The sequence below is a fragment of the Tetrahymena thermophila genome (assembly GCF_000189635.1).
Source record: "Tetrahymena thermophila SB210 genomic scaffold scf_8254401, whole genome shotgun sequence".
NCBI classification, from domain to species: domain Eukaryota; phylum Ciliophora; class Oligohymenophorea; order Hymenostomatida; family Tetrahymenidae; genus Tetrahymena; species Tetrahymena thermophila.
In genome coordinates this window covers 63,389-86,631 of record NW_002476184.1, presented here as the reverse complement: position 1 = coordinate 86,631, position 23,243 = coordinate 63,389, and the positions used below count along the sequence as shown (strand labels likewise).

At 20.8% G+C, this 23,243-nt stretch overlaps 7 protein-coding genes across 7 annotated transcripts; 3 read left to right on the top strand and 4 right to left on the bottom strand. All coding sequences in view use genetic code 6, as the record gives it.

Moving 5' to 3' along the window:
- Window positions 1-3,789: 3,789 nt before the first annotated feature.
- Window positions 3,790-5,103, top strand: TTHERM_01080530 (hypothetical protein; the record flags this gene model as incomplete). The annotated part of the gene is made up of 1 exon (XM_001030508.1): window positions 3,790-5,103. The coding sequence occupies one exon, from the start codon at window positions 3,790-3,792 to the stop codon at window positions 5,101-5,103; it is 1,314 nt and encodes a 437-aa protein (XP_001030508.1).
- A 3,001-nt stretch (window positions 5,104-8,104) lies between these two features.
- Window positions 8,105-8,440, bottom strand: TTHERM_01080520 (hypothetical protein; the record flags this gene model as incomplete). The annotated part of the gene is made up of 1 exon (XM_001030507.2): window positions 8,105-8,440. The coding sequence occupies one exon, from the start codon at window positions 8,438-8,440 to the stop codon at window positions 8,105-8,107; it is 336 nt and encodes a 111-aa protein (XP_001030507.2).
- Window positions 8,441-10,107: 1,667 nt separating this feature from the next.
- TTHERM_01080510 (transmembrane protein, putative) lies at window positions 10,108-12,680 on the top strand (the record flags this gene model as incomplete). The annotated part of the gene is made up of 5 exons (XM_001030506.2): window positions 10,108-10,177; window positions 10,233-10,992; window positions 11,054-11,233; window positions 11,417-11,919; window positions 12,055-12,680. 5 exons carry the CDS (start codon window positions 10,108-10,110, stop codon window positions 12,678-12,680), a joined length of 2,139 nt encoding a protein of 712 aa, XP_001030506.2.
- A 716-nt stretch (window positions 12,681-13,396) lies between these two features.
- On the top strand, window positions 13,397-18,328 carry TTHERM_01080500 (helicase carboxy-terminal domain protein; the record flags this gene model as incomplete). The annotated part of the gene is made up of 10 exons (XM_001030505.2): window positions 13,397-13,616; window positions 13,699-13,781; window positions 13,837-13,932; window positions 13,988-14,065; window positions 14,161-14,295; window positions 14,355-14,471; window positions 14,523-14,609; window positions 15,195-15,968; window positions 16,187-16,417; window positions 16,469-18,328. The coding sequence occupies exons 1-10, from the start codon at window positions 13,604-13,606 to the stop codon at window positions 18,326-18,328; spliced, it is 3,474 nt and encodes a 1,157-aa protein (XP_001030505.2). The 5' UTR covers window positions 13,397-13,603.
- Window positions 18,329-19,478: 1,150 nt separating this feature from the next.
- Window positions 19,479-19,839, bottom strand: TTHERM_01080490 (hypothetical protein; the record flags this gene model as incomplete). Its single annotated transcript, XM_001030504.2, has 2 exons — window positions 19,479-19,761; window positions 19,817-19,839. The coding sequence occupies 2 exons, from the start codon at window positions 19,837-19,839 to the stop codon at window positions 19,479-19,481; spliced, it is 306 nt and encodes a 101-aa protein (XP_001030504.2).
- Window positions 19,840-19,863: 24 nt separating this feature from the next.
- Window positions 19,864-20,292, bottom strand: TTHERM_001080489 (transmembrane protein, putative; the record flags this gene model as incomplete). Its single annotated transcript, XM_012799997.1, has 1 exon — window positions 19,864-20,292. One exon carries the CDS (start codon window positions 20,290-20,292, stop codon window positions 19,864-19,866), a length of 429 nt encoding a protein of 142 aa, XP_012655451.1.
- A 2,072-nt stretch (window positions 20,293-22,364) lies between these two features.
- TTHERM_001080488 (hypothetical protein) lies at window positions 22,365-22,844 on the bottom strand (the record flags this gene model as incomplete). The annotated part of the gene is made up of 1 exon (XM_012799996.1): window positions 22,365-22,844. One exon carries the CDS (start codon window positions 22,842-22,844, stop codon window positions 22,365-22,367), a length of 480 nt encoding a protein of 159 aa, XP_012655450.1.
- Window positions 22,845-23,243: the final 399 nt, after the last annotated feature.

The window sequence follows — 23,243 nt, the reverse complement described above, 5'->3', positions numbered from 1 at the left end:
ATATTTTTGCTATTTAATTGAGAAGAATTACTGTATTTAAAATTAAATATTTAAAAATTTTAGTTTTAGTTAAAATAAAAATAGCTCTTTTTTATCAAACAAAATTTATTTTATTATTTTTAAAATAGAAAAATTTTAGATTAAAAAAGATAATAATATATTCATTTAAAACTAATACAAGGAAGGACCTTTAAATGCATCATCTATTTATATTATGTCAATATAACAGGGCTATTAATTATGAATGAGTCATAACTTGATTTTAATATTTTAAAGATCTGTTTGGTGTTTGTAATGTTTCTATCAATATGTATATATATAATTTAATAATTGTAAGCTTTTTTGAATCAAACTGTTAGTATTTTTCTATACTTTTAATGATTGATTCAAATAGCTATGAAAAATAAAATTAAAAATATTAGTATGATTACTCATTCATTTTTTTACTTAATTAATCCATTAATGATCTTTGAAAAAACCCTATCTTTAAAGTAAATTGTAGTATAGAATTATTTTTTATTTAACCATACACTGATAATTCCAAAGATTTTTTGTTTGCTATATTTTGAGTAGCTCAATATAATAAATTATTAGTAAATTATATATTAAAGAACTATGCTAATACTTGATTTTCTTTATGAATTTAGGATTTTTTTTGTTTGATTATATATTCTTAAAATATTATTTTGTAAATTTTGAATTTGTTGAGCTTAAATCCTAAAAATGGATTATATTAAAAGCTACTCAGTATGACTTAATAAAATTATTCATTAATACCCTAATTTTAATTTCCTTGTATCTAATTTTGATAACTTTATCTTTAGCATGAAGCTATTACGATATTAATTAACTCATTATAAGATCAAATTTATTTGTTAATTATGGTTTAATAAAAATTGATTACAAATTAATTTAGAATTAACACAAACTATCTAATTTTTCATACAAAATGTAATAAAAAATTAATATTTCTTTGTAAATTAATTAACTTAACCAATAAAAATAAACAAACTAATGAATGAGCTTCCTTATATTTTATGAAAATTTTATAAAATTTATATGTAAATATTTATTTTTAGACTTACTAATTATATTACAAATTGAAGTAAAATAAACATCAAACATATTTTACTCTAAAACTATTTAAGTTACTTCACCTAAATATGATAGCAGTTTTATCATATATAAATGATATCATTTGTGGTAAGAATATATTAAATAATTATTTAAATAGAAAAAATAAATATCGTTTTGATTGACTGAGATTACTAAGAAGATAAACTTAAATGATTAAATAATAATATGTAAGATACGTTTGATGTTGATATAGATTAATTATATTTTATCCAAATTCTACCAATTTATAAAAAAGTAAAGAATATTATTTTTAAACCGTTTCATCATAATTTTTAATTTATTTTAGCTTTTTTTTGATGGAATTAGTTGGTTTGATTGATTTATAATTATAATAAGAATTTTATATAAAATAATATAGGATTAAAAATAAATTAGTTAGAAAAAAGTTATTTAATGCTTACTTAATTCAGAGATAAAAATCTAAAAATATTTGTGTAAAGAAACTGTGATATACCATGTTGAAATTTTATGAATATAGAAGTTAATTTTATTTTTTGAGTAAAAAAATAGGATGTTTTGGGATTAATAGATGAATACCTATTTCTTTTATTGAAAATTAAAAAATTAGTTCAAGATATTTTGTTAAATTAAAGTTAAGACAATTGTGCATACTATTTTATGTTAAAGTAATATATTATAGTCTATTATTACACACTATCCTAAACATAATTTTTTGTGTTTTTTTTTATTTAACAATAATTGTAAAAAGATGAAAGGAGAGAGTAAATGAAATATAAAGGAAAGCTAAAAAATATGAAAGGAGGGATAAAGAAATAGAATAATATTTCTGAAGAATTATAAAAATGGATTATTTATTCAATAATTTTATTAGTTAGAAACTTATATTCAAGCTAATTGTAGATTAGCTACTCTCAAAAAACGCAAAATTTAAATATGTAACAAGCAATTTACATTCAAAAGATAAAATTGATTTGACTCAATTGTAAATTAAATTTATTTACCCGCCTTTCAAATTTCTATTGAATTACTTCTTAAATTAATAAATATTTAGCTAATAAATAAGAAATAAATATTAGCAAATGGCTATAGGGTATAATTTTTTATTTTTTTTGATTTACTTCTCTAACTAACAAACTAAGGAAGTACATTTTTAATGTAATGAAATTAATTGAAGTTTTAATAAAAATACACAAATTTCGTTTATTTCTTTTTTCTGTTTTGTTGAGCGGGTAGGTAAGTTACTTCTTTATATTTCTTTTTTTTTTGAAAGATATCATTATTAGTTAATAAGTTGAAATATGATAACTTATTATATATAAAAATTGCAAAGTGATGCCACTACTGCCTACCCAATGAATTACTATAAATAAATTATTATTATTTAATAGTGTTTTTTATAATGTAAGAACAAGGAATGATTTATATTTTTATATATTACTTCCATTAATAATAATATATATTAATATGCTTTTTGTAGATATTTATTTGTAGAAGATTTTATATGCTAAAATTATGATTCTTAGAAATCATTTTTTGGTTAAATTAAATATCTAAAAGAACAAAAGTAACATAATAAGTATTTGATGCAAAAAAAAATCTTGAATATCTTTGATATATAAATTCTTTTATCAATCTGATAGAGAGGAATAAAAAAATTTTTTAACTAAATATTCACATTAAAAGTTGAGGATACAAAGATATTTTAAATGAATCAGCTGATAAAAAATTAATAATTGTTAAAATAATATTAAATTTTATTCACAAAATATTTGAGATTTGCTGATACTGTGATGGATGTATTATAGCTAATGTAAAATATATATGAGGAAGGAAAGATTTAAGGTTACAAATTATAAATTTTAAGGAGAATTGATTCAGGGATTCAAAAAATACTAAGGATTAATCAAAGAAAGAAATGGAAAAATCTGATAATAATAAAATTAAGTGGCACTATTGCTTGTTTTATAATAGAGATCTTTTCATTATAATCGATAATAGTTAAATAATCCTTTAATAAGAATTTTCTTACAAAAATATATAAAATGTCATTTTTTATTTACTGAACAATATTTATCCAGTCTGCTTTTTGCATTTATGAATGAACTCACTATATTTATTAATTTTATAACTCAAATTTTTTAACAAAAATTAACTTACCCTTTGAACTTAAATTTTAAAATAGGGGAAAATTAATCTGAATTACATAAATCAATCAATCATAAGCAATTATAAGCGAGTTTTAATTTGGAAAATTTCTTTAATTAAGATTTTTTATGTTTTCTATACAATTATATTTAAATGAATTTAGATTTTTTTTAATATTTTAAATCTGATAAAATTCTAAACTCGTAATGTAATATCAGTTATTTAGTTTAAATCTGTTAATTCCTTCCTAAAAACATAAAATTTAATAAGGCAAAAAAAATCAAAAAAATCAAAAAAATTAAATAAAACACATATTATCATATAAACTCTTTGCTTTTATTTAAGGAGGCCAACAATTTGCTATCTAACTAACTACTACAAACATACTTAATTGGCTAGTTTCCTTCAGAAAATTTGACACTTGTACTAACATAACCTATTTGAATATTAACCCCATACTAACTTTATCATAAAACAAATTTTAGTAACCAAATACTAACCTTCAATTTCTTGATTAACAAATACATTTAATAGAATAAACCTAAAATGCAATCTAATATTTAAAATTGTTAACTCACATACAGATTATACTCTGGAGACTAGTAATAATCTTAATAACAATAATAACCCATCCTTGAAAACGAAGTTAAGTACTTCGACGCAGAAACTGGTATTTAAGAGAATTAAGTAGAAGAGAATAACTATTAATTATTTTTAAATTAAAACAACTTATAAGAAGAAATCTATTATAACAATCAAAATGAGATAATTTACTAATAGCCTCAGTAGTAATATTAAATTTAATTTGAAAATCAATAAATAGTACCAAATATGATAAACTCGCATTCATAAAAATAAATTAACTACTCAAACAAGCAAGATTTGATTAGCACTTGTGAAGATTCAAGTTGCTATGATGAAACTAAAACCTAAATTAAAAGCTGTACCTCAATACAGAACTCTTACGAAGTTTATTCATAAACTTGCATTTCTATGTAGCAAGTTTGTACCTCTTCTGGTCAATCTCAAAATGCATTTTACCCAAACAAAAATAAAAAAGAAAACTCTGTTAAAATTAATAGCTTAAATTACATCGAGGAGAGTTTTTGTGATAATTAGTTATAACAAATCCCTCAACTCGAATAGATGAACTTTTCTAGCCAAACACCAACATCTCTTTGCTCACCTTAAAGTTTCTAATCTCAAACTCCTATTGCTGCCTAACCTCGCATTTATTCATTCAACAATATTAGCAATAGCTAAAAAAACCAAATTGGAAATGCTTTGTCTGATGCAGAAAGCGAAAATCGTCGCATCATTTAAACATACTAGAAAATAAGTAAAATAAATATCAACAAAAACATAATTAAAGCTTTTAAGAAGTTCATGCTTGAAAAAGACAATTCAGATATTCTCTCTTCATTTGGTATCACCCAAGACTCAAAAAATTCATATAAACAAATGAAAATTTTCTTTGACTCACTTAACCACAATAATCACTCAGTGACAAAAATAATCGATCATCCATTATATGGAGGTGCCTTTGAGTTTTTCTTGACTTTCTATGCAGAATCTTGGTTGAAATCAAGTCGTGTCTAGGACAAGTAAGCTCATTTTATTGCTATTGACTTCTTCAAGTTATGTTGTACTGAAAACAAAGTAAAGCTTTCAAATTTTAAGTACTACAGCAAGAGAAAAACAGAGACTAACATTAATAATGGTCATTGCTTGATGAATAAAATGGAAGAGGACAACTAAAATAAATAAGAATAATTGTAGGATAGTTAAAATAACTAAATAAATTATGAAGACTTCAATAACCATATTTATACTGAATAAATATCATGCTCAAATCTTTGAGGCTTCAAAACCAAAAAAAAAAGCAAAAATAAAATTTTGAATTAAACAAAATATTTTGAATCAAATAAATAAAAATAAACAAAATACTTAAGTAAATATAACCTTATTGTAAATAGAGTTACTAAATTAATTAACAATTTCTAAAAATCTATATAAAGCATTCTAACCATCTAATTTATTTAATATTTAAAATATTCAAACTTCTCAAAAATTTAAATACTTCTAAGACTAACTAACAATTAATTAATTAAACCATTATAGATTCTATAGATCTATATTAATTCATTAAATTAAGAATCTCATCATATAAATTAATATAGAGCTAATCATAAAAAAATCCTATTTCTTCTATTATAAATAATTAATCAAACTCTTAATAAAAAATCTATCACATTAACTAATCTATTCTATATTATAATACCTCCATAAATATACAATATTTGCAATCGTATATGTATAACCTTTAGTGTTTTGTACTTACTTAAATTATTTTCAATTAAGTTCAATTTTATTTTTTTCACAATATTTTTCATATGAAATCAAGTTATTTGAGGAGAATATCATTTTTTTTGAATTTCAATAGGACTTTACATAAAATTATAAACAAAATTATTAAAAAATTTGATTTGATTTCTTTATATTTTTTTACTGAATGAAAAGTTGACTCTTTGAAAATTTATTTTTTTAAGTAATAAAAAAACATTTTCATGATAAACTAATTACAGTAATGAAATAAAAAGATAAATTTTAAATAAAATTATTAATTATGAACAAAAAATTTGGATTTTGAAACATATTTGAATGATTTGAAAAATTATATTTTTCCTTATATTAAAAACAAAACCTATTTATAAATAACTTAATTTCTAACCAAACTGTTAATATATTACGTTGAAAAAACAGCTTTTTTATTTAGAATGATTTATAGTAACTAACTTAACATTTTCATTCAAGCTTTTATTTGCTTAGGACACTCGTTAATTGTAATCAATCATTACCCATTAAAAGATATTTTTATGTTTTATTTTCAATAAATTAGCCTCATTTATAATGCTTAAAGTAGATAATAGTGTTTAATTCATAAACAGCTAGTAGTGATAAATTTCAAAAATAAAAATCTAACATTTTTATCAGTTATTTCAAAATTTAAATATGGCCCAGCGTTAAAGCTCGAATGAAATACAAACTAAATAATTTGAATTATGAAAGTTAATTTTAAATTTAAATTGAGTCAGATAATGAGACTAATTGCACTTTAACTTGGGAATTGAAATAGGTTGGGTTAATACACTCATTACAAATATTTGGCTTTTAAATATTTTCTAAAAATTTAAAATATTTATTCTATTACTGCTCAATAAGCTAGAGATTGAAATAGGCTTTTAACTTTTGTTTAATTTATAACAAAAATATTGTAATTAAGATTTTGGCTTGAAATTCAAAGGTGGCGTTTATTATATCTTAATTAAATACGAAAAATAAATAAATAAATAAAAAAGTGTTTTCATTAACATAAAAAAAGTTATTAAAATCTTACTTTGAATGCACAATTTTAAATAAAAAACAAACGCTTTAATAAATTTATCAAAAAAAATATCTAGTAAAAAAGACAAAATCTGCTCTCATATTAATATAATTCTTTTGAAATCTAAGATACTCCATAGCCTGAATTAAGTATTATATACAAAATAAAGTTTTTTCACACAAAACACAAATTCAGAGTGACTCTTAGCTTAGTTTGTCAAAAAACCATATGCGATGTGTTTTTTGCTTGAATTTGTGTGACTTTCATATTCTAATTCAAAAAAAAACTACTTTGTAATAGAAGAAAAAATGCCTCATAAAATAGATTTCAACTAATTTTACTTTACATATAAAGCATGAATAGAAATAACGCTTGACTTTTCAAAATTCATTAAAACATTAATGCATATTTGAATATGAATTATTTAAAATTGTTTAAATTCTTTTTGATTTTGTTTTAGTTTAAATATCATGACTATCAAGTCGATTACACTTTATAATAATAATGATAATATCAGAATAAACTTTTTACCCTCATTACATCTTATGATAAGCAGTGTAATAAAGTAGTTTGTGGTATTTATTTTTGGATAAAAAAACCATCCATCATCTATCTATATTACATAAATAAATTATATACAACTTTTCATATTATAAAATACATAAGAAAGAGCTATGAGTCAGTCAGTGTAAGTTAAGTAAAATATATAAAGTAATAAACAAACATATTTTAAGATACATAACTTTATCATTCTATAGGATTTATAATAAATTGCCTAAATAATAATATTTTGGCATATTCTCTTTGTTTATTACACTTAATTTAAATAAATATCTTTTCTAAAATCTCTCTTTTGTTTTTCCATTTAACTTTGGTCATTCACTAAAATACTAATTATATGATTTCATTTATGCTATACTTTGACTTTGGTACATTTAGAATAAAAATTTTTTTTCCACTTCATTTTATATGACAAAAATGTGTCCATTTATTTTTATTAAAATATCTCTATATAAAACAAATATTTTTTTCCTAAATTTAAATCATTCTTCAAAAAGACATGTTAAATAGACAGAAATATATTTTTACTTAAAATGCATTTAAAAATAAAATTCATTTTCATTTCCAGGTTTATTTAAAATTTTCTTTAAGAAACCTAATAATATAAAAATGTCATTTCAACCTTTTTCAAATTTTAAATTATTAGAAAAAATTTAAGTTTTATAACAAAAAGGAGGAATCAGTCAATAAATGTGATCTCTGAATAGAAAAAATATTACTTTGACGTAAACTAAAACACTATTCCAGTTTACAAATTAAAGAAAAAGCATTCAGCTTTTTTAAACATTTCTCTTGTTAGCTATTTTCTATTAAGCTAATAAGAATAACAGAGTTAAGCGACGCTTTCTTTTTGCAAATTAATTGATTTAATTCTGATAAAATATTGCTTTTAAATAAAAAAGGACCAGTTTACTTTCAAATCTTCAAATTATATTAAATTTTCCACGCTAGCTTCTAACTATCCTATTGAATTATTTTTCTATTTATATGCGTTATTTTAATTATTTGTTTCCACCTAAAAGATATAATTAAAAAATAATAAATTTGTATAACTATCTAACTTTTCCTCCTTCTAATTATCATATCATCTAATAATAATAATTATTAGTTAATTAATTATTATTACATTTTCATATACCCCATCTATTCAACTTCCTAATTATTGTTTTTCTTCTTGGTTTTCTCTACTCTATTCTAATTTTTCATGTATGCTTTGCTTGTTTGCTTCTTCTACTTCTTCTTTTATTTCATTTCAGTAACTTGCTCATTTAAATATTGCTTAAGATATTTTAAATTTTATTATAAGATTGTTTTTAATTATCATTTAAAAACTAAAATGTATTTATTATTTTTATCTTTTTAAGAATTATAAATTTTAGATTTTATGAAATAAAAAATATTATAAATTTAAAAGCTTGTAAAAAATTACCTATTACAATAATTATTCCCAAAATAACGAAAGAACAATACTTTGCTGTATGCTTTTCAGTTATTTAATGAATTAATGTGATTAATTTTCAATAAACTATTTTTTAATTTATAAGAATTCAATAGAAGTATCTTTCTATTTTTTAATTTAAATTTTTCATAAGCCTTTTTTGAAATTTAATTAATATACTTGAAAAAAATAATTTTAAAATCAGTTTAAACAAATGTCAAAAAAAAAAATTATTTGCATGTTTTGTAAAATGTTTTAATTTTATTTATTGTTGTTTGTTAGTTAAAGTAATTTTCCTTAAATTTAAATATAACAAAATATTGTTTATAAAAAGATAATACTATGTTCTTTCATAATATTTGTTATTTAAAACAACTAGCTTTTCTCAAATTTAAATTTCAAAATTATATTTTTGATAATTTTTATCAAAATAATTAATAATTTTATTAACTTTTTTTATAATTTATTTTATTTTCCTTTTTTACCTAATTAGCTATTTTTAAATTTATTATATTTAAAAATACTCTCAAAAAGATGAATGCTTATTTGAATAAAGAAATAAAATAAAAAAATATTCTAATACTGTTTAGAAGGAGGTCTAGTTTATCAGATTTAATCTCAAGCCTACTACTTTAAATATTTTATTTATCAAAAATTATTTAATTAGATTTAAAGAAAACTAAATAAAAACTTTATATAAAACATAATTTATCATATTATTTCAAAGTTCACATAATATTTTAAATTATTTTTTTACAAAATAAATTAACAATTATTATTGTTATTTCTTTAATTTTCAAAACTTTATCTTTTTTTATGGTCAAATTTATTTAGCTGATAAATTAAAAATTTACATAATGGTACATTTATAATAAATGTAATACAAAAAAGTTCTTTTAATTTGTTTAACAATTTAAAATTTTTATTAAAAGAATATTTGAAAAATGAATAATATTTTATCAAAAATTATAATTAATAATAATTTATTTAATGATGTATAAAATTAATTTATAATTTTTTTTATATAAAATTAACTTTAGGTTTAAGTATAAATTGATTGTTAAGTAGAATAAATTTCTGAATTTCTATTTTACTTCTTTGAAAATTTATCTTTTTCACCAATAATGAAAAAAAAAATTGCATTGATAAAAGTAAAATATATAATCTCATTACGCACCTAAATTCCTTTGTTAAAACACCTTTTTTACCCTAATATATTCATTATATTACTTATTTATTAATCTATGCTTGAATCTCTAATATTATTTTAAATATCTAAAAATTAATTTTGATGAGTAATTTTTAACGTTACTGTTTTTGCTTATAAAAATATGAGTGAATTTAATAAAAATCTTATGTATCAATTACTAGAAAAATACATTTATTAATTTTCTTTTAATTAAATTATTCAATACTATCAGTTAATTGAAAAAAAAAAAATTAAATAATTTACTTTATATACAAATTTTGAACCAATTTAATGGAATAAGATAGTGTTTAAACACATTAGAAATCAATTTTTATTTTAGAAAGCCCTAAAAGTAATTTTGGTAACTAATCTATATCAAAAAACAATTCGCGAAAACCATTTTTATAAACTTAAAGAAAATAGGTTTATGAAATAAAATCTAAAAAAATAGATTAATTATCTTTAAGGAGATGAGGATTCAAATGCTGAAAAGGAAATGGTTTTAATTTCCGATGACATAGGATCAAATTTATACTTTGAAGAGAATATAAAAGATGTAGAATAAATGAAATAAATATCAAAATAAGATAGGAAATAATTAAATGAGCAACTTAAAGGACTAATCCTTGAGCCAAATTTTAAATAAAATGATGCCACATTTGAATAATCTAATTAAGAAATTAAAAAGCTAGAAAATGAATAATAACAATTAGATCCTCAATAAAAGAACCAAAATGATTTAGAGGATAAAAAGGCAACTTTATTGAAACAATCAACTACAGCTAATATATTCGAAGATGAGTACTTTGGAGAAGATTCTCAAAAAAAAGTAGAAAAAAGAAATAAATTTATCAATCCTGAAACTTTTTATAGACTCAGAGATCATCATGTTGATTGGGATAATTAAGTGTTTTTTGAGATATTTTGGTATCATTTACTATTTTATTTTATGGTAGGACCAATTATTAATTTGATATACTGGAAGAGAAGAATTCTATTTAGAAATTTGATGTTTTGGGGTAACACATCCTCTTTTTATACTCAATTTCTCTTCTACAAATTCAACATCATGACAATATTTCTTTATTTTCTTTAATCTTCTTAGAATATATATTTAGTAGAAATAATTTTTACTATCATTATTATGGTATTAAGATGCTACGTTATTGCTTGCAAGTAAAATTCATTTTTAAGAATTAATTAATCAAGCAAGATACTTATATTATAAACAAAATAGATATGCTACTTTCAATCCAGACAAGATTAAGCTTTATCGAGATTATATCTTGACATAGGAATTTTTGGTTGCAGATTTTTATCTTGCTAGCTGGGTAGACTAAGATGACAGAACTTTATATAAAGAAACTTATAATGCTCTTTAAAGAGGTGAATTAGATCCCTCTATGTTTTACATATCGTAAAAATAATAATACTATAATTTCTCATATATTAAGACCAAGTTATGAATTTTTGAAAAAGTTATTTTTATTTAGACTTAAACAATTCGATTGAAATTACTTTATGAGCTGGTCTGTATTGATTTGTGAGAAATTAAAGTATTTCATTTTTATCTAAAATATTCTTTTTAAAATAAATATAGCTTCTTTGTTGAACCTTCAACTCAATCTTAGGAGGAGATAGCATAGTTAAATGATAATATTGCAAAGCACCACTTTTATACTTCTTCTAAATATTAACCTTTGTGTATTTTTCCTCTTCAATAAACTTAGTATTTTTTTGGGTATTCTATTTATGGCTATATTATTCGTAGTTTTACAAAAGAAAATGGAAGAAAAATATAAATTTTATACTCTATGGTGCTATCTATAATGAGAACATTGCTTCCAATAGTATATAGATATATATAAAGATAAAATTTTGAATTTAAACCTATGGAAATTGTTCAGATAACTTCTATGTCAATTAATAACTTTTTTGGATATTTCTTTTCATTTGTTTTTCTCTTTTTCTATATTCGAGATATGAGACTTAAAGATTACACTCTAACTTAATGTAAATTGATGCTCTAAGTAAAAAAGCTCCATTTAAATGAAAAAAAAATCCTACCTACAATAGATATCATAAACCCATATTCTTTGAAAGGTATTTTAAAACAAAATTAAAATTGATAGTTTTACTTTAATAGAATTTTTTTTAGCTTTTTAATTTTGAAATTAAATGATTCTTAAATAATTTAGAAAATATATTAATATCAAGAATTATCATGTAATTTAACAGGTTGGTCGATTTTAAGAAGAATATGCTTAGATTATGGGAAATAATATATTTTAAGAATTTAAGCTTATTTAACAATTTATTTTCTATAAATTTTTATAACATCAATTATTTTGATGCTTTGGATTTTAAAAGTTTATAAGCTTGATGATATCTATCCTGTAATCTGCTTATTTGAGCTAATTGTTACTTTTTCTATCTTAATGAGTATATTATATTTAGGTAGTATGCTTAATGAGTGCTTTGATTAATTCAAACTAACTCTTGGAGACCATAAAGTATTGTTTTTAGATATAATGAGAATGAAAGATGTTTATTTTTAGGATTAAAATTTTACACCAACAAATTTTGTGCTTAAAAAAAGTTTGTTAAAAATAAAAAATGCTTTGAATTTAAAAAACTAAGAAGTTAATGATGAAAACATAAACGATTATTTAAACAAACTTCTAAGTAGTATATCTGATTGTGAAAATGAACTTGAATAAGACTAACGAAGCTAACCTTTTACACTCTATGGAATAAAAATGACCCTAGCTTTATTTCAATAATTGTGTATTGGTATTCTAACTTTAGCTGCTGGTTTTATCTAGCTTTATTTATTTATTAACAAAAAAATTAGCCTTAATTGACAAGTTATTTAATATTTAAAAATTTACATTTTTTTTCAATGACCCATAAGAAAATAATTTTGTAGAAATTTTATGGAAAATAAAAAAATTAAAATTTAAAGAAAATAAATCAATAATTAAAAGAATTTTAATTTACAATAATTACTTACAATATTTAGTAAAATTCTTTATGTTGATTATATTTTTAATTAAATTATTAAATAATCTACTTCTTTAGCTAAACCTTATTTTAATCTAATTTTCTAACTAAATTAAAGAATAAAATATTTATTAATAATAGGTTAATTTCACTGATAAAATGCGCTTTATAAATGTGGTTAAACTTTTTTGATTTTTTATAATTAAAATATTTATTATGAATAAAATGAATTTAATTAAAAATGAATTGGAATAAATACTTAAGAAATATTCAGAATTTAAATTAATTTTGTGGTTTTAAAAGATTAATTTTGAATATTTTTTAAGTACTTTAAGAATAAAATAAAATAAATAAACAAATAAATTATTTAAGTGAAATACAAATATATTTAAACAAAATCAATAAGTTTATTTTTTACAAATTTTGAATGAAATGAAATAATTTTATTAAAATTTAATTTTAAGTAAAAAATTAATTTAAAAAGCTGTTAGAATAATGATTTTTAGCCAAATATCTTTTTATATGCTGGGTGATAAAAATATTGATTTTGTTTAGTATTATATATAGGCTTTTAGCGCCGAAAGTAAAATTAAACAAATATTTCCAGCTAAACATTTATAATTGTGATTATATCAGAAACAGACTAACTTAATTAATTTCAATAGATTTAATTAAAATTTCACTTTATTTAGAAATTATATACAAAAATAATTAAAAAGTCTACTTGGTGCAATTTAATAAATAGTTTTAGCAAGAAAAGAAGCAAATTATTAACATTTTTAAAATGTATTTTTAATGTAATTAATTAACTAGCAATTAAAATCATTTTATTAAAGCAATCTACCTAATAAAAATACATTTAAATAAAATTATAAAAAGAATTCTAGAAAGGTGGCTATGGGAATTTCAATCGATAAAATAGTAGCAATTATAACTATAATAATAACAATAATAATGTTGATGTAAAACAAATATTATAGTATGAAAAATATTCTTATTTTTATTTAAAACAACTAGAAAAAACAAATAACTATTCAGCTTGTTTAAGATAATACAATACTTATCTCTGGTTCGTATACAAGCTTTACAGAATAGAGAAAAGATATCATAAAAGTATTCAATAATTATTTTCAGCAATCCTAACATCAAATTTTCATTTTAAATGCAGAAATTAGGAGGTTCTTGGGATAATGACAGAAAGGGATGGAGATGTTAATATTCATAATATAATCTTATAAAATAAAATGTAATTCTTGATATTTACTTCTAAAAATTATGAAAAATAAAATGACAAAATACAAATACAAACAATTTTAATATGCAATTTAACTAATATAAAAGATAGAAAAGACAGGTGTTGAAATTTAAGGAATACCAGATTTTGTAAATAGTGCAATAAAGTCAATAAATGAAAAATTGACATTCCAAACAGATAAAAAATAATATGAAATACTATATAATCCAGAAGACATAAATGTATAATTAAGCAAAAAAATTTTAATTAGGCAATTAGCTATTGTAAAAATATATTTAAGAAAAAAATAGAAAATGAGCTACCACAAAAAACAGTTACCAATCTGTATAATTTTCAAAAGCAAGGTGTGTAATTTGGGTTAAAAAATAACGGTAGAGTTCTCATAGCTGATGAAATGGTGAATAAAATTTTAATTAAAATAAAAAAATATTTAATACTATAAAAATAGGGTGTTGGTAAAACAATTCAGGCTATCTGTTTAGCAAGCTGTTATAAATCTGCATGGCCGCTACTTATTATATGTCCATCTTCTTTAGTAAATAATATTTTATTTTACTTCAAAAATTTATTATTAAATTGATTTGAAACAAGTAAAATAGTTTTAGTTATTTAATATAAAAATAATTTCCTTTCATTTTATAAAGAAGATTTAAATTTGATAATTTCAAAAATAAAAAAACACTTTTATTGAGTTTTTAAAAATTCTAATTTCTTTTTAAATACAAATATTTAGTAAAACAAATCAAATAATTTACTTTATTATGTTGAAATTTGATTAGTTTTAGTTTTTAAGGATCTAATTAAAAAATTTATACAAGTTAAATAACTTAAAACGATAAATGGAATTAATTAAATAACAAGTTTACTTTGAATATTTATTTTTAAAAATTCAATAGTTATCTTTAAATTTTAACTAAAAATCTTAGAAATAACAATAAATAAATAAGCTTTGATTTTATAACTGTTAAAAGAATAAAATACAATCGAGAAATGATTAAGAAATGCATAAATATATAGAGTTAAATTTTTATTTCTTTAGCAATACACCTAAGCGAATAGCAACTTTATTAAAAATAATTTTTTACGGTTTTTAAACTGAAAACTTTTAAATTAAAATTAGAAATATAATTGGAAAGAAGAAATTGTAAAATGGGCGTATCCTCCTCTTAAAGAAATGCAGGTTCAGATATTGTCAAAATAAGCAGAAGAAATATATATAATGACTAGGGTTTTAATTGTCTCATATGATCTGGCTCCAAAAGTTGAAGAAAAAATAAAAAGATTTAAAACTAATATTGTAATTGCAGATGAAGCTCATTACTTAAAGAACGCTTAAGCTAAAAGGACGAATAGTTTATTACCAATTCTTTAAAAAATAAAACATGTTATTCTTTTGACTGGTACTCCTGCATTTGCTAGACCAAAAGAAATGTTTACTCTTCTTTCTATTATTCGCCCTGATATATTTAAGACTTTCAAAAGTTTTGGAGATAGATATTGTGATCCCAAACCAGCTAGATTTGGAGGAGGAATAGATTACACTGGTTCCACTAATGAAAAAGAATTATTCTATATTTTAAAGAAAACGATTATGATTAGGAGATTGAAATAAGATGTGCTCTCGTAATTGCCTTCAAAGAGAAGAAAAAAAGTTCATGTTAACGTTGACCCAAAAATTTTATCAGAAATATAAGCAATTCTTAATCAAACAAACAAAAGCTCTTTAGAATAACTGTTTGAGTAAGCTCAAAAATAAAATGAGTCAAGCAATGAAGAATAAAATGGCTCTTCATCAATGTTTTCTGCTCTTTCACTTTGCTACTAATTAAGTGGATAAGCCAAGTTACATGAATTAAAAAACTATATTAAAGATTTATTGGAAAATGATATAAAAGTAAATAACTTCTTTAATTATTTTATCAGTTTTTATTCAGCACCAACTTTTAAATACTTATTTTTTTTATTAAAAAATTAAAAAGTTTATAAAAAAATTTCGTTAAAGTTTTATAAAAACTAATCAGTATTCAAAATTTTTCTATAAACTTTAACTTATAATTTAGAATTTTTCCGTTTTTCTATTAAATAAATTATTGTTCTTATTTAAAAAAATAGATTATTGTATTTGCTCATCATAATGAAATGTTAAACTAGCTTGAAAATTTTGTTTAGAATGAATTATAACTAAAATTTATTAGGATTGATGGTAAAGTTGCTCCTAAAGAGAGGCACGAAAGGGTTCAATAATTTTAAACAGACCCATAAGTAAAAGTTGCTATTCTATCTTTGTTAGCTGCAAGTACTGGTCTGACATTAACAGCTTCCTCTAACATTGTTTTTGCAGAAGTAAAAACTTCATTATTAAAAAATAATATTCATTTAATAAAATTATTTTAGATGAATTGGACACCTGCAATTATGCAGTAAGCAGAAGACAGAGCCCACAGAATTGGTTAAGAAAACAGTGTGCTATGTCATTATATTCTTGGAGAAAAAACACTTGATGACTTGCTTTACAAAAAAATAGAATAAAAAATAGCAATTGTAAGTAATATTCTTGACGGTGAATCTAAGGCTCTTAAGATAGACGAAGTATAAAAAGCAGAAAATGAAAATTAAATTATGGGTGATGATAATAATTAATATATAGAAGAAGATATTGAAGATTCTGCAAATGGGACATAAATGACCTAATAAAGATAAATGACTCAAGCTTAATTTTTACAATAATTGATACAAGAAAAAGAAAATAGAAAAATTTAAAGTTCTTAGATTTCTGAGTAAATTAGCAATGCTGAGTCAACTGTCAATTAAAATTAAGTTGAATAAGTTTTAAAACCTCTTAATATTTAAGTGAATAATAACTAATAATCTGAATCAGAAAATAGTGATGATGACGAGGAAGAAGAACTTTTTATTCTTAAAATGATCGCCGCTTAGTCAGCAAAAAGTTTAAAAGAAAAATAAAATAATATAGAAAAAAACTCAGTTATTAGTGATAATAATTAAAATAATGAAAAATTTAATCAAATGAGTGAAAAAACCAGTATTCAAAAAGAATAAAATGATAAATAAATTCCTATTTTAGCTGAGATAAATGAAAAAATCTAAATAGAAGATGACGAAGCTGTAATTAATGAATATTAGATTAAAATAAGTGAAGAATGTAAAATACAAAAAAATGTTATCCCTTAAAAAGAAAGTAAGATACAATGTAATGATAATAAATATAATATACTTATCAGCAGCATTGAAGATTCAAATATAAATCATGAATAAATAGATGATTATATCTATGATGATAACTAAAATTTAAGTATTGAATAAATTACATTATCGGTTGATAAATTAAACTCTACTGAAAAAAAAGCTTAATAAAATCTAAGCACAAACAGTATTAATAATAATATATAAAAATTATAAAATAATAATCTTAATACTATGAAAAATAATTAAAATCCCTAAGACTTGGAAACTTTTAATGAATTTTTATTCTCTTCTAGTAGTAAAAAGTAAAGCAATATCTTTTAGAAAAAAAGCGAAACAAAAAATAATGTTGAAAAGGAATAACAAGCAAATAAAATTAATAAATAAACTCCAAAAGATAATAAAATTATACCAAAAACTGATGAATAAATCAGTACAAATAAAGTTGATAGCATAAATAAATATCAATCTGATGAATTTTTTTATGATGATGAAGATTATTTTAATAGTATAAAGCAGGATATTAAAACTAATAGTATTGATCTTTATAATTCTTAGTCTAAATAAAAAAACCCATCAGTTAATTTGACATAGAAATAGAAATAGTTTTTAAGGGCTGAAAACTACCAAAAAGGTATTAAAAAAATTATTTTTGACAATGGAGATGTTGAATATGTTTCTAGCTCAGAAGACTTAGAATAATTTTATTCTAATAAGCTTGAAAGTAATGTTCAAAAAATAATTTCAAACAAACAAGAAGAACCTAAATGTGATTATGATAGTGATGATGAATTATTTAGCTATTTAGATTAAAACTTCAGCTCTAAACAAGAATCTAATAAAGAACTTTCATATAGTAAGAGCAATTCTGATATATAATAACCTACAACTAGAAATGTAAGAAAAAGAGAAGATTTTGAATAAGATTTTGTAGATAGAAATGGAATTTCTGAATAAGATTGCAATTAAGTTTTTAATTAATTTTAACCATAAAAATAATCATCAATTTCAAAAAAATCACTTTTGAAATTAGCAAAGTAGCATTTTTGAAAATATTTTCTTAATTTGACCTTTTGGATTTAAAACATATTTAATTGGTCTAAAAATAATAAATAATTAAAAATTTTTTAAATTTTAATTAAAAAAATAAATTATAAAACTTTAAAATCTACTTAAAATAATTGTATAAAATTAAGAATTCATTTTTGTTTTTTAAAAATGATCGTTTGGATATTAATTAATTTATTATTTCACATTAGTCTTAAATTTATTTTTCAAAAATATGACTACATATATTTCAATACTATATAAATCATTGTAGCTAAATATTATCTTTAAAACAAAAATCATATTTTTGCATATTTTCTAACATAAAAAAATTTTTAATTCAATTCAAATTAATGAATTTATTTTTTAAAATAAAGTTAAAATTAATTTTAAATTATAAAATTTTAATTATTTTAAAAAAGTAGGGAAAAAATTTAATAATTCTTTTTTTACAATATTTTATTAAATTTATTTACATCTAGATAATTAAATTTGTATTTAATAAAGTCTTTCGTTATAAAACTTTTTATCACTAATAAAATACTTTTAAATAATAAGATAAAATTTTATCAATACCTTTTTTATTATACAGCAATTATTTATTTTAAAATTTATCAAGTTTTAATTTTTTAAAAATAAATTTATTTTATTTAATAATTTCACATGTTTTTAAGGTATAAAAAATTAGATCCTTTAAACATTTTATTTCAAAATAAGCTTCAAGGGATAAATTTTATTTAAAATAGAAATATCGAAATTAGAAAGAAATTTCTACTCATTCGATTTGATAAAATTGAATTATGAAAGAATTGGTTTGAATATTTCAAAGAAAATTATTGAAGAATGGTTTATTTAATTGTTGTGAATGAATAGAAACGTCTATTAAATTATGGATCATTAAATAAAATAAGAATATTAATAAATAAAAAGAAGAATGATATGAAGAAGTCAGGAATTTAGAAAGGTTTTTTTTTGGATTGAAAAAGCCTGAATAATACATATAATAGAAATATACATATCATAACAAAAAATAATTAACTAATATAAAAGTAAATGGCTAGTAATGCTATAAACAAGAAGCTTTCAAATAAGTTAGAGATTCTTTTATTGAATAACTTTTACTCACAAGAGAATTCATTATTACTCAGATTGATCACTTCTTCTTGGGCTTTTCACCAGCAGGCTTTTTATCAGCTGCTGCAGCAGGCTTTTCAGCGGCAGGCTTTTCACCAGCAGGCTTGGCTCCTTTACCCTTACCAGAGCTCATGGCGTATCTGGTGAATTGAGTGAGTTGGTTCTTGTTGAATTGTTTTAAAAAGTTGAACATTTGTGTTTTCTTCTTTTATTTATCTAAGTTTTATTCTTTTGAATTTATTTTGCAATTAATTTATGTTTATTGATTGCTGTGTCTGTCTGTTTCTACTGACCTTTCAATACTTTTCAAATAAAGGGAGAGCAATCAATCTATCTATCAATTGATTGATCAGATACATCAAATTAATTTATATTTCCATCGAATAAATTGAAATTTATTATACTCACACACGCTAGCTAGATTAATTAAGGATCATATCAAGCTTGGCTAAGAAAGACTTCTGATTATTCACATTTTTATTAATTAAGATTAAAGATTTGTTTGTTTTATTTATATGTACATATGTTTTTATTGTTTATTTATTTATATGTGTGTTATAGATAGACTATTTTTTTATATTTATGAGCATTTTGAAATGGTAAACTTAAAAATGAAACAAATTTTCAAGACTACGAACGCTATAAACTTGGAAAATTAAAATATTTTTATTAAAATGAATAAATGCAGAGTGAATTTTTGGCCTAAATAGGCATAGAAGATGGCAACATATAATTAAATGAAAAAAACCAGAAATTTCTTTGAAAGTAAATATAGCAATATAAAATATTAGAGGCCTTTTAAAAGTGGCTTTTATTAAGATTATCATATGCATCTCAAAACAGATGTTTATATCTACAATATTTGATCTGGCTGCTTAATAATTGTTTTTCTAAACATTTTTGTTGCTCCTAAACTCTATGTATATGCTCAATATAATTTCATTTTACTGTAAATTTTGAGTAGAATTATTTGTTTGATAAGAATACGCATTATAAATAAAATTTATGTGTGAATTCACGTTTCTTTTAATATAAAAGAGGGATATCGAAGTAAAATAAAGGCTGTAAATCAATCAGGAGAATACTAATATAAAATGTACCATGAATGGTCACTACTAAAGCTACAATAAAATTGTATATTAAATGCTTATGATGAGATGATAGCTACAGCATTAGCATTAAAATTAAAAATTTTTGAATGAAAGAAAATGAAGTTTATTTCACATTTTTAACGTTTTGAATGAATAAAAAGAGCTTGGTTGATAGTGAAATTAAAGTTAGTTTTTATAAAAAGAAAGTGCAAAGAATATCAGTCAATAAAATTTTATTATAATAATCTTTGAATTAAGTGACATCATAAGATTTATAATCAATTATTATTTTTTCCTTCCAATCGAATATTATACTCTTTTCAACTGAAACTTTTATCATTTTTGATTAATTTTTGAATGCATATTTTGTTGTTGGCCATTCGAATACAAGGCTATAATAAAAATCATTATGCAAGTAGAAAAGAGGAAAAAATAAATTAAATTATATTTAATAATATTATGTTTAATCTACTCTTATCTTTCTTAGCTACTTATTATTTTAATTTTTTAAATTAAAAAAAAATAGTTTTTATTATGATAACAAAAATGGGAAAAAAATATTTCAGTCAAATAGAATTATTTCGATGTAAATATTAAATGTTCATTTTATTTTAAATTTCTGATTGTATTATGTCATTAACAAAGTAGCTATTTTTTTTGAAATAGCACAAAATATGATGTACTTTAAAACATGTCAATATTTAATTTTATTTTTCAATTTAAGCTATTTCTACTTAACTTTTGAATATGATAAATAATCAGATTATCTACTAATTCTCCACCATTTCTCCACTTTTTTACTAATTTTTTACTTTTTTTAGGTCTAAAATGATGTATTAATGTTAATATCTATGTATTCAATTCAATTCTTATATAAATACTCAGAATTTTTTTTGATAAGTGAATGCCTATCTAATCTTATTAATTAATTAACTTTTTTCTTTTCTATTCTTAAAATTAGTAGAAATTCTTATGTAGAAGGTCTCTGAAAACTTTATAAAAAGCATATTTTTAAATTTTTTGGCAGAATCTGCATTAAAATATTTTAATTTTGTGTTATTAACCTTTTAAAAAGATGAAACAATCAGATTAAAAGTTAATTTTTATAAATAAGAATCTATTATAATTTCAGAATCTTAAAATTTACGTGTAAAAATTTCTATGGTTATCAATCTAGAAAAATAAATATATTATAAATAAGTCTTTATGAAAAATGTGAAACTAAAACAATTCAAACATTATTTAAAAGATATGTGATTTTAATTTAGTAATAGATTATATTGATTTTAAAAACAAATTTTAATTTTATTGATAAATCATTCTATTTCTACTTTTCACCTCCTGAGTATGATCATTGTTTGATAAAAAACATATTATTCAATCATTATTTATAAAAAATTCAATATTTAATCAAAGAAACGAATAGGTAAAAGTAGAAAATGGTCATTTTGAATATTAAACATGAAGTATAAAATGGAAAAATCCTATTATTTATTAAAATCCGTAATTCATTTTCAACATTTTTTATTGAAGCTCAAAAAATAATTTACTAAACTTGTTGATTTTCTTTACTATTTAGTTATTTTTTTGAATATAAAAAAATACAAGTTTTTTTTAAATAAAATGAAATGAAATGTGTCTACAATTCATTTATTTTGATAAATAGGCTTTATGCTAATTGCAAAATACTATGGAAAAAAAACACAATAATTATTTTAAATGGATGTTGTGAAATAGATTTTATTTTTTTTTAAACCATTAACTACTATTTATTTATTATTTTTAATGGTAGAATTTTAAAGCTTTTTTTACATTCAAAAATCTGCCTATTAATAATACGTTGTTATTTCTTCGAAAAAATTGAGCGATTAAAGAAAAATAAATAATATTTGTTCCTTAATATAACTGCTTATTTAATTCATTTTATTTTGTGATATAAAATGCACTAGAATGAACAATTCTTCCATGGTTATTGCTGTTATTTTTAATACATGCTATGAATTTAAAAAAGCTTATATTTAAACGTCATTCATTTAAAGTAACATATAGTTTCTGCTAACCTTGCTTTTTAAAAAAGAAGAATAAATTAAAGTTTTTTCTAACTTTAACATGCTTGCTTAAAAAGATAAAGCTTATACAAAGATTGAGCGACATTGCATTTAGTTTATAGGGACAATATTTTTTATAAAAAGATGTAAATATACAATGTTGTTTGTGATTAATATTGTTAGCTATTTTTTATGTGCCTTGGATGGGTTTTCAATAGAATTTAAGCAAAAGGAAGTTTTCAACATAAAATTAAATTTTTATATTTTAAATCTATTTATTTCCAATTCAGTTCAAAATTTTTTTACCTCTACAACCTTTTTTCACTGTAATTGTGAACTGAAAACATTATTTTGTTTCGTATCAAAAACTTTTACTGCATATATTATAACTTAAAAAAATGGCTAACACAAAATAGTAATTCTATAGTGAAAAAAAGTAGAACCAACTTATATAGCTACTTGATTTTACTAATATTCAGTCTAAAATATAAAATTTCTTGAAAGATTTAGAAAAAAATTAATATTATAAGCACTGTTAATAAAAAATATTCAAAATTTATCAGATTTTGGTTCATTATTTCATAATTAATGACCTTTTCCCCCGACGATAATACGAACAAAATTTAATACTTTATTATAATAATT